This window comes from Cydia pomonella, chromosome 2, assembly GCF_033807575.1.
Source record: "Cydia pomonella isolate Wapato2018A chromosome 2, ilCydPomo1, whole genome shotgun sequence".
Classification (NCBI taxonomy): domain Eukaryota; kingdom Metazoa; phylum Arthropoda; class Insecta; order Lepidoptera; family Tortricidae; genus Cydia; species Cydia pomonella.
The window spans coordinates 33,994,947-34,007,451 of NC_084704.1; the positions used below are offsets into that span (position 1 = coordinate 33,994,947).

A 12,505-nucleotide genomic window follows, 5' to 3' on the forward strand; every position below is an offset into this window, starting at 1 on the left:
AATTGTACTTGCTACTTTTCATAATGTCCGCTAAAATGGTTCCGTTACATTATTATACTCAATTTGTCTCAGTGTATTACTGTACTAAAATTTTAGTACATTTGTAATTTTTGTACTAGTTAGGAGCGATCGTTTCAGTGAAGTGCACGCACAGCTGTACAAGTAATACCTACGCACGACTCTACTCTGGTCGGCCGGCCAAGGCAAGCCAGAGGCAGAAAATCCTGCCCCACCCACATTCCTTGCGGGTAACAGAACTTCCCAGGAGCAATCGGGTATGTGGGGTCGCTTCTCCCCAACAGCTCGCATAAAATTATAATTTAGATAGATTTATATCATAAAATATTCAAAGTTAACGTCTAAACTTTAATATTACTACTAAGTCTCCTCGATACCAAGATTATGCCTTTCAACACTCCTTCAAACTTTTAACTTTGAAGATTAGATTACAGACAGATAATATTATAAACTAATCTAATTTAAAAAAACGGACAAGTGCGAGTCGGACTCGCCTAGCGAGGGTTCCGTACTTTTTAGTATTTGTTTAACAAATCTATCACGTTTCAAGAGATAGGTACTGCGGTGACAGACGGAGAGACAGATAGACGGACGGACAGCGGAGTCTTAGTGATAGGGTCCCGTTTTACCCTTTGGGTATGGAACCCTAAAAAGAGCGATTAGAATCATGTTTTCGCATCCCGCGAAATACTTCTTGCAGGAAATATTTTGAAAAACTTGGTATACTCTCTGATCTCGTTATGCATCGCTCAAGATTTGAAACCGATGAGGAACAGGCCGCGTAGCCAACATGCAATCGCTTACGCTCCGTAGCGATCGATACGCAACTGTCACTGTCGCACAAATGTGGAAGAGTGATAGAGACACAAAGGGTTTCGTTATCGTAGCGATAGCGATTGTCACCTTGGCTAGGCTGGCAAGTGTTGCGTAAAGTGTCGCGCACCAAAATAGTACACTGTAGCAATATTATTACCTCCGGAGTTACACACAATATTTTTCATCACATTTGCGAAGAAAAAACTAAATTGTAAGGGAAATAATTCAGAATCAGAATCAGAATGCTTTATTTTTAAAACATAGGTATTAATAGGTCTTAGGTATATTACATTTGAACACTATGTTTCGCCGGTCGGCATACAAATGTCAGAAGTAACGAAAATCTAATTAAAAATTGCACAATGTTGTAACTTATAAAATAAAACAATTAAAATGAGTATTACATTACAATTAAATTAAAATACAATAAAATAGAGTTCAAAATTAAATAAAATTAAAATATATCATTAGTCATGGTTATAATTACTATTTATGTCATGATCATCTAGATATTCTTTTATGGAGTAATATGATGATGTATTCTTAAATACGGTGACATTTCAATCAGTCGTCCTCCATATTGTCATTCTTTGACAGGTTAGGCATCGAAGAGGTCTGTGTCCGGCATTTAGCCACGATTTGGCCACGATTGAACATTCTGTAAAGCATCAGTATTTTAAAAGTAAAACTCATTTAAATCTACTTGGTTCGTATGAATTAGTGACACAATTAAAGAAAACCCTATAACTCCTTCGGGAGCTATAGCTTTTTTTCACAATTCATAGCTCCCCCGGGAACAATACATGCCTTTGTCCTTCAGCGTAAGAAATAAGATCTTTTTTGAGCAAGTGTGATGAAAATATGAAAGTTAATATCCGTCCTTCAAAACTAGAGGAACACTGTGCAAGACACCAGGCTGTTTAATTGTTTAACAAATTAGGTATCTCTAAACTCTCAAAACAAGAACTCAAAACAATGTCAAAATGCAACATTTTCAAACTCAAACAGTTGTTGAAAGGCTGTTTTTATTACTGTAGATCCTGTAGATGAAGTGTTTGATTTTGTTAGGTTTAGTTTAATCTTTAGTATTGTTTTTAGTTTAACACCTTAGTCCTTATCATATCAGGGAGTATTGGGATCCTCGGTGTCGACATTTCCAGTGACGTCCAATTCCGTAGCCACCTGGAAGGAAAGGCTGCGCTGGCATCCAAAAAACTCGGTGTGCTCAATAAAGCGAGGCGATACTTTACTCCGGGGCAAATACTGCTGCTTTATAAATCGCAAGTCAGACCACATATGGAGTATTGCTGTCACCTTTGGGCAGGAGCACCTGCATGCCAGCTTGGACCATTCGACTCAGTCCAAAGGCGCGCTGTACGAATCGTCGACGATCCCAAACTCACAAGCGGTATTGAACCTTTAAGTCTAAGGAGAGACTTTGCCTCCTTGTGTGTGTTCTACCGCTTGTACAATGGGCTGTGCTCTGAAGTATTGTTTGACATGATGCCGACGGCCGCTGTCTATCACCGCACCGCTCGCCGTCGGCAGGGTGTTCATCCTCACACCCTAGAACCGAAATAGTCGCGTACTGTGCGGCTTAAGAGGAATTTCCTCCCGCGAACGCTTCGGCTGTGGAATGAGCTTCCTGCCGAGGTTTTCCCGAGGGGCTACAGTATGGGGTTCTTCAAAAAAGGAGTGAAAAAAAAAAACACCTTACAGCTCACAGCGTTCGTGGTCAACCAGGAGACTTGTGAGTAAAATTACAATATGCAGAATTTACCCTAAACACAAACGTAAATGGCAGGAAGTATTTTAAATCCTTTATACGCGATGTAATCCGTTTACATACCTATTTATTACTTTAAACATAGCCAAACCACTTTTAAAGCGAATAATAATCAAATGTACGATCGATCGATAGCATTCTGAGCCCCTAGTGTAAATTTATTCGATTTCGTAACGTGACATACGCGTTTGCGTTAAGCCTCATTTTGTATGGGATTTAGAAACAGCGCGCCAAGCGGGACGTTTTGGAAACTCAAAATCCCATACAAAATGAGACTTAACGCAAACGCGGACGTCACGTCTCGCTATAGAATAAATTTATACTAGAGGTACTGAAATGGCAAACTCGAATATTGTCAGAGCTAGATTTCTTTAAAGTCGAACGCACGGTCGTATCAGTATGCTGTAAGGGATAACGACGCATCACCAACCCGTGCTGGTCTAATAATCGTCATGGAAACTAGTAAAATGTCACAAAACCCTCTGTACATACATCGCACTCATCCAAATTATCATGAAGCAGTATTATGATGGCCTCTGGACCGTAATTTCAATTAGGCTACTGTTTGCACTCTATGGTTGCCCGCAATTTCATCGCACTCAATTACTTTCACAAGGGTGCTTCGAAAAAAAGGTTTGCTTTTGTTTTACAGAGTATGAAAATATATGATTTAAGGAGAAAATACTGATTCTTTTAGACGAATACGTTTTTTAGTATTTCCAGGATATTGATATTGTAACTAGTAAATAAAACTTTTTAACAAAAAATAAAACCGACTTTAAATAAAAAATACCAAAAGCGCCATACATGTACCTATAACATTTGAAGAGTTCCCTCGATTTCTCCAAGATTCCATCATCAGACCCCAACTTGGTGCCAAATCTCGGGGTTATACCCGTTCGATTAAATTTATTTTTTTTGAAAATCGATTCACGATTCTCGGAGATATCGAGTAACATACATACAAAATAAATCCTTTTTTGAAGTCGGTTAAAAAGTGGAACAGCAAGAAGTACCGAAATGACAGGTGCGATCAAAAAGCCACGTGGCATTTCTAAAGCAAGGACACTAAATACCAAGAATTTCGTACATTTTTTTTATTGACCCGCCTGGTTCTAACTCGATTGATAATCGGCATCTATGCCACGCATGACGCAATAGTTCGTGCCATCCACGATGACGCGCAGATTTGTCAAATCTAACCTTTAATAACATGACATAACTAGTCCAGACACGCGTCTTTGTGAATGACACGATATATCTATATACTAACAAATACATAAGTAAAGATATAATTGTATGGGTACATTTTCAGACAAGCATTAACCGCACTGCCCGGTCTAAATTTAGAAGTTGTTGCACGGAAATACGGTAAACAATAAAAAAATATATTTCAAAACGGGTTAAGAGTAAAACAAGTACAAATAGGGAGATAATTAAATTCGTTTTAATTAATAATTATAATTAGAGTCTTTGATGTGCTTGCTTGAGAGATTCATCTAAATATTTACGTATATATTATCATTTCAAGTTGCTTCAACAAAGACAACGAGTATTCTTGCTTTCAAGAACAAAATTTCTTGTTCCCGCATAATAAGCCCTTTATATCTTTATCAAATATTTTAAACCATATTCTGATCTCACCGTGCCCTAAATTTAGCGCGCGCTTGCGAAAAACTAAACGGAATCATCCTGTAGAGCTTATTTGTGGATATTCGCGCGGTTCTTTAGATCAATCAGTCTTAACGCCGCTGTAGCTTGTGAAAGATGTGCCATGCATTTTCTTATATAAATTCTTAAAGACCTTTTAAATGGCTAGCGATCCAGATAGAAAAAATAGTTCTTTCACGTGGTTCGGACCGATAGCGATCGGTGAAGATGGGGATGAATATGACGATGATGCCGTGAAGATTCCAGTCAGCGTTCTACTGGTTTTATGTTTTATAATGAGCGTGGTTGGGAATGTGTGCACATGTGCTGTCATCGTTCGTGACCGCTCCATGAGAACACCTACCAACTGTTACTTGTTTAACATCGCCATCGCAGACCTGACGACCGCATTGTTCATCCCGTTCGAGATGTATGTCATGTGGGCACCTGACGCTTACCCGTTTGGAGAAGTTGGATGCATCATTCACTTTCTAGTATGGGAATGTTTATCTAACTGCAGTCTGCTGACGATAGCTGCGTTCACAGTGGAAAGATACCTGGCAGTTTCCAAGCCTTTCCTTCGCCATAAGCTGACTTTGAAGCCCCGCGTGTATAAAATTGTTGCTATCAATTGGTTGGTTTCCGCCGGCTTTAGTATACCCGATCTGTTCCTCATACGTTTATATGAGAAGAACGACCAAGCGTACTGCTATATGACTCTGCCGTTCCATCTAAAACTGGTGATAGTGACTGAGATGTGTGTGTTCTTCGTAATGCCGATGACTATGATATTCGTGTTGTATATATTGATTGCGTTCAAAATCAAATCGATGAAAGTGGCGAACGGAACTAGTCCGGTGAACGGGAAGCAGTATAGAGACAAGACCATTATGATGTTGGGTAAGATATTAAGAAAAAGGAAGGGATGGAAATATTTTGCACGCTTCTGGTGAGCTTCTGTAGTTCAGTCGGTTAAGAGCGATTGGATCGGTATTCCAAAAGGTTGCTAGCTCGTGTTTTGCCCAAGGCGGTGAATGGTTCCATATTTCCTTTAACTTAAAAATCTAAAGAAAATTGGGTGTACGCAGTCAAGGTGTACTAGAGAATTCCACTGGATTGGTGCTTACAAAAGCTTCGGTTTTTTTTTTAATAAATATTATACGGGGACTCCATTTTTGATTTAATTATCATAAAGGGCTTGACTTTAAAGTTTAAAACAGTATCAATCCAAAATCGGCTACCTATTTTCTTGAACATGTCCAATGATTAGTTTTCATTAGAAGAATCTAGTGGATTCCACTTCTCAATAATTCTCAGTAATTTCATTTCACTTTCGAAAGAGTGCATCTCGCTCGTAACTTTTGTATCCGTGCAAACCAGATGTGCTCCGAGTACTAAATATAACAATTCAATACATATCTCAACAGTATGTAGATATTTTATTTTCGAATGACGCTTCCTGTTTTCATTGCTGCTCTTGACTCTTCTTGAATCTTATTTTCGGTCTTAAATGCTCTTTATAGAATTTTAACTTCAGGCCTATTTTTAGTTCATTTTTGTAAGACATTTGTAAAAGCCTGTTTGTTTTCTAAATAAATTAAATAAAGAAAACCTGACTTGGGGACCTACGACGGACTATTTTCACTTTGACTAGGCCCCCAGGAATCTACGGGTCGTTATTATCATAGAAAACTCCAATAAAAACCTTGTACATAAATCTAGTATATACAAAGTACCTGGTCCGGAGGAATCAGGAGCGATGACGGGCCAAAGAGAATTTGTAATAGAGGAGAATAGTCAAAGAAAACTTTGTAGCCACAGTAAATTTACAGTACAGTAAGGTTATGGCGCCATCGCTCAAACCGATGCGGCCATAACTTTGGCTTATGATCTAGTAGATGTCGCCACTGTTTATTATTTAACACATACCAGTGAAAGAATAAGGATCAAAGTCTAAAAGTTTTAATCATGGGTCGAAAGATGGCAATAAAGTTACTGTGGCTACAAAATTTATTTTGACAATTCACTTCTATTTCATCTTTGGATGGACTAACCGGTGGTAGGACTACCGTCTCAAACCACCAAAGAATGCTGCCTCTGCCTTGTAGTGGAGCGCCGCGGGGTGGCCATCAGCCACAGACCACCTCAACTGCTAGACGGAGCTCGAGCACATAAGACAATCGAGGGCACCACACTTAAGAGGCTGTCAATACCTAAAGCGCGCACACTGTCTATTTCTATCGGAGTAAATGAGATAGCACTGTCGCATGTTACTGGGCCTGGGCAAGGGAATAATAAGAAAAATATTAAAAAAAAAGTGGATTATTAGTGTAATATTTTACACAACCACGGTTTAGATATAAATGTTTTGAAATTGTGATTTTAATTGCAGACCCATAAGTCAAACCAATAAAGGCATAAAACCGTTTAATTGTGATTTTAAGACCAATCTTTGCAATTATTTTCTATCGAGCCGATTTCGTTCAATCATGTATCGAGTACAACCACGGTCTTTGAAATATAATTAATATGAACATATATTTTTCTTACTTGACTAAAACAAATAGTCTTTCTTAAAAAACTGTTTAAGTAACATCAATTTCAAGGACATTGGGTGTTGACAGCCTCTTAAGCGCTCCAGCTCAAGTATGGGAGCGCGACTGCTCATTTCAGTTGTGCCCATGATTACGACCAGTGGCTTGAGCACGGTCGCATTTTAATTGCCTGTCACCATGCCTGTCACCATCTAACAAGTATGTATAGTTCGTGTCATACACGATGACGCGCACATTTGTCAAATTGAATGACGATACGAGTAAAGGCACTTGTCGTCGTGAAAGATATGATCTAAGGTAGAAGTACTAGTGCTCGACGCTGGACTAGTACTCGACATGGGCACTTTATGTCAAAGTGAGAAGGATTAAGTTCGAATACAGAAAAATCTTCGTTGTTCAAATTTAACCTATATTTCCATGAAATAAAGTGCCCATGTCGGTGACTAGTGCAGCGTCGAGCACTAGTATTTCTACCTTATGTACGTAAGTGATAGGAGATAAAAGGCAGTACTCATGTAAATTAAATATGTTTACAATTAAGCTTTAGGTGTGTACTTGAGCTATTAGAGTATAAAATGGTGTAGAAATAAAACTAAGTTGAGTTGCTCAAATCATAGCATTTTACTAGTAAAATTGCACTTGATGTGTGGTGACATGGGCCACCACAGACTACACAGGCACCGCATGCACGTAGGTGCAATTTTACTTGTACGATTCGACCAGCAAAACTAATTTTAGTGTAAGTTTATAGGTACAGTCAGTATCAATAGTAGCGGATGAAACAACGCGCCAAATCTGACATCCCAGATAACTTTTCCAGATATAGATAAATTTCTAAAATTCACGTTCCAAAGTATATATTTTGCAGTCTAAAGTATTTATTTACAATAACAATATACATAATGGTGATACAGATGATAACTATAACTAGCTTATATGTAAAATAGGCCCTTGAGGCATTGTACCAAGGATGCTGGCGGCATTTTCTCGTTGTATCGCAATACTGGTACGTTGTGTAAGGAAGCCGCCAGTTATTCGGTCACCAGTTACGTCAACCAGACGCACGCACGCACGCACGCACGCACATTATTTACATTTACAGAAGACGGACGGAAGACGGGACGAGGTACAAACCCCGGCTCGTACAGTCAGCCAAGAAAGTGATTTACCACTTTTCGACTCTATTACTTGACAAATAGAGTTGAAAAGTGGTAAACCACTTTCTTGGCTGACTGTACCCATGAGTTTTTCGGAACTTATGTACGAAATATCATTTGATATTTAACAGTCGCTTTTCGGTGAAGGAAAACATCGTGAGTAAACCAGACTAATCCCAATAAGGCCTAGTTTTCCCTCTGGGTTGGAAGGTCAGATGGCAGTCGCTTTCGTAAAAACTAGTGCCTACGCCAATTATATGGATTAGTTGCCAAGCGGACCCCAGGCTTCCATGAGCCGTGGCAAAATGCCGGGACAACGCAAGGAAGATGAAGAAGTCATTACAGAAGAGTTACATTAGAATATATCACATAATAATAATAATAATCTTTTCTATTGTTTTGTAAGTGTTTTTATATTTTACTTTTATATCCATATTATAAAAACACCTAACCTAAGATATTAAATGAATAAAGAAAATAATAAAATGCTTTATTGCACACTACAAAAAAAATGGTACAAAGTATGTAAAGGTATAAATATGTAGGTAACAACAGGCGGACTTATCGCTAAACAGCGATCTCTTCCAGACGCACATATAATATTGACAATACAGTGCCGAAAACGTTATAGATTATAGTTACCTATTAATTTTGTTGCAATGGACCTGAATTAACTTAACCACTAACTATAAGAAGAAGATGAAATTGAAAGAAGGAAAACGTTCAAGCGCTGACCACTATACCAATAAATGGCACCATTAAACTTAAGTCATTAAAGGTAGAAGTGACTCTAAGAGTAATTCTAGGAGCAACTAAAAGTATTTTACGTAGCTGTTTAGCGTGCGGAAAGTTGGATTTCGCGAACTAGTGCTTTTTACTTTTCTACGTGTTCCAATTCATGACTACTTATTGATGAGTGTTAATGTTAGTTTCCTTTAAAAGTCGTAATCAACATAAAAACCTACTGTTAATGTAAAAATACAAAATTTAACCATATTTCATATATTATTACTTACCTCTTCATCATTATAACACGTTTATTTTTTAATATTGAATATTGAAAAACCGTTCTTAATAAGTTGTCTGAATGGAACGGAATAGCTGCCGAAACGCCTGTCAAAGCAGAGGCGTTTTTTCTCACCGCAAGAATGTTTTAAGTTTCCAAAGGCAACACTCGATATTGTTTTCATTCAATTTAAATATACGATACACAAATAATCGTAAATAACGATACTTAGGTAATAATAGTATAATATTTTATATTTACAATTGTTTCTGTCTTATAGTACATGCATAAAAAAGTACTTGTTGTTTTTTCTTATTTTTTTGCAACTGTATTAAAAACCGTCGTTCGCTACACGTGCGGAAATGTCGTTCTTCACTCGTCCCGAGTCTTGCCTATATCTCGGTACTCGTGAAGTAATGACATACTTTCCGCACTAGCATCGAAATGTACTATTGTAAGGGAGCGCTTATGTGTAGGGGCCTCGATTATCTTATACCTATGATTCGTCTGGTAATTGCACTGAGAAAGAAAACCATTAAAAACAATTGGCTACTTGACAATTTTTTGTAAATAATGTCAATCGATCTTGATTTTACTGAGGATCAAATGTCATAGGACTCATGGCATTTAAGCAACACAAAGGTCAGAAATGAGATTTAAAGTCTGACGCTCGCACTCGACGATTGAAACGACTCTAACAAAATGATAATGTAATGTGACGGCACATTACATTAGTCTGTCCTAAATGTATGGAAGATCAAGAAAATTGCTATTTTGACCGTGAAATATTGCGTTTATGTATATAGTTGTCGTACAATTTATTTTTCAAAACATTAGGAATCGAATGGTATAATTTTCTTTTTTATATTTAAAAGTTAAAAAAAGTTTGAGCCTTTGAAGCCTTGTATTTTTTTAATAATCTCAATATGTTTTTTTCATTCCACTTTTTTATAATGAATGGCTCATTTTCTATCCATTTAGCTCAATTTTGTTATAATATTCAACATGTGACAAGTACCCAATTGAAATTGCAATAATGTTGAATGCAGTTCCATATGAGCCTATCGAAACAAAAACAAAACAGTCAATTTTACTGTTCCGAAAAGACAGTAAATTTTACTGTTTTGAATATTTAAAATTTAGTGACTGTTTGTTTTTAAAACATTTGTTGATATTGTAGTTAATCCTAATGAAAATCACTTTAATATGTGTTCCATAGATCATATATTTTAAACCGACTTCAATTTCATAGAAGGAACAGGTTCTGTATACGGTTGTGGCTATTTTTTGCAGTGTGAGGTGGTCTGTGTGGGTCGCAGACAAAACCCCGAATATTGGTGTTATTTTGGGAATAATTCAAGGAATGTTTTTCATTACAGCGGCGGTGGCGGCTACATTTTTCTTTTGCTGGTTCCCGTTTTTCCTTCTGCGACTGGTGCTCGTGGCTCCCATAAATAAGTGGGCAGACTACGGAAGGGTAAGTTAATGAATATATTATATTATATTCGTTCGCAAAATGAAACCCTTATTAAAATCTAAGTAAAATTATTTGTCACAGGAATTTCGACGCTTTCACGAAAATATGTAATTGTTTGCTTTGCTACGGTTTCGCCTAATCAGTGATCAGACTCTGACTTGCCTAGATTTCTTTATATAAATTAGCATTTGTCTACTTTATACGTGATCTAGACTAAATCCTTTTAAGAGCTAATGTGCATTACACAATGTACACTCCATTTCAATATAATTGGAACAAAATAAAGTATGTAGCTTTTTTCATTGCTTTCTCAAACAAACGAAATTCACCTCAACTTACCTCAATAAGGCTTAAAAAGTGTGTGTCATTATAAAATAATCAAATTTTTCAAATTGACAGTTGTTATTTGATGATATTGAATAAATAAAGTATTTCCATGCAGCCGCTGTTGGGGATGGGCAAGAAACATAACGTAACGTTGGACTCGTGTCACTTGTGGAATGATTTAACTAGCAGGGCTCAGAACCGGTTTATTTTTAAATCCCGAAATAGCCCAATATTTTTCATTATTTTATACTCTTTACGTAGGACTGGATCATGTATTTAGGTAACAACTTCGCATTATTTGATAGTCCTATTAAAAATGAAATAATAAACCAAAAAACGTAATAATACCGGTATTTTTTGTATGAAGAAAAAACCGGTTCCGAGCCTTGTTAACTAGGGCTATCATTTTGACGTCAACTTTTGGCTGATATCCTGTTCTATCATTTAACAATAAAAAAAGTCGTTTTCGAAAAAAGTTAAAAAAGTAAATTTTTAAAGACGATTTTTATATTTGTTATTAATTATCCAATAATTGTGGAAAATTCTTTGTGACATTTTTGCCTTAAATTTATGCCCTAATTCATAAGCTATCTAATGATTATTATTTTTTAGATGTGCGATAGGTAAATGGGCAGATAATGGTACATTAACCAAGTGCAGTAGTGTATGGCACCATAAAACTTTAAAAGGCTGCAGTTTTAAAATGGTCGAGAAAAAACATAGGTATGGGGGGTGATTTGTCGATAAAATTCATCGTACGAGTACTATACGTGATTAACGGCTCCACTATACGTGGACAAACACATTGTAGAGTCAGACCAAGATAAGTTAGCAGCGATTTTGATAGCCCAGACGGTGCAAGTGTTAAGAGGCTGTCAACACCCAATGTCCTTGAAATTGATGTTACTTAAACAGTTTTTTAAGAAAGACTATTTGTTTTAGTCAAGTAAGAAAAATATATGTTCATTGTAACCGCCAGAGGACACCCTGGAGTCAGCTCTCAGCGATAACTCAGTTTAATATTTATTTACGGAGCCTACTGGTTCGGAAATCCAATTCCTCCCACGGTGGGACGTAGTTGGAGCGTCAAACAAACACCACTTAATTAGATTCCTATTTATTTAGCACTAGCACACACTTAGTCTAGACCTTAGGCACCAAACTTAAGCACTAAACACTAACACTATAGGCACTTTCACTATAACGTTATTCTAGTACTTACTAAGGTAAAATAACTAAGCGGTCCACGTAACTAGCACTAAAACCACTATTACCACTAATACTGATCACAACTTTAGGGCACTTTCACTTTTTCCTCACTTTTCCTTTTTGTTTTCCGATCACTTGAACTGAACTGAACTGACTGTACTAATTCACTGTCCGCAGGCCGTATCTCGCCTGCTTATATAGGGCGAATACGAGGTCTCGAAAGTAACTCCAGATAATTCGAGAACGGCCTCGTTACGTGGACTTCTCTTTCTTGTGCTATCTCTTTCTCGCATTGGGCGTAGAACTTTCCCCGTATTTAACCACCTTTTCGGGTTTATCTCGGGAACCCTGAGGTTTTCAGTGATGAACCGTACCTTTTTAGAAAGCATTTACGAAGATCTACCCTATTATACCAGTTTCAGCTGAAAATATTCATGAATATAAGAATTATCTTCATCGATAGTTCAACTCCATACAAAAATAACTTTAAGTCTTAATATCTCG

The 12,505-nt window shown here is 37.1% G+C and overlaps 1 protein-coding gene across 1 annotated transcript; it reads left to right on the plus strand.

The window, feature by feature from the left end:
- Positions 1-1,940: 1,940 nt before the first annotated feature.
- LOC133515432 (neuromedin-U receptor 2-like) lies at positions 1,941-11,161 on the plus strand. The gene is made up of 2 exons (XM_061847975.1): positions 1,941-5,170; positions 10,368-11,161. The coding sequence occupies exons 1-2, from the start codon at positions 4,432-4,434 to the stop codon at positions 10,472-10,474; spliced, it is 846 nt and encodes a 281-aa protein (XP_061703959.1). The 5' UTR covers positions 1,941-4,431; the 3' UTR covers positions 10,475-11,161.
- The last annotated feature ends 1,344 nt before the right edge of the window (positions 11,162-12,505 follow it).

Coding starts and splice junctions, on each gene's coding strand:
- LOC133515432 (XM_061847975.1), top strand. CDS start 4,432: ATGGCTAGCGATCCAGATAGAAAAAATAGTTCTTTCACGTGGTTCGGA. Junction 5,171..10,367: donor CAAGACCATTATGATGTTGG/GTAAGATATTAA, acceptor TTTTCATTACAG/CGGCGGTGGCGGCTACATTT.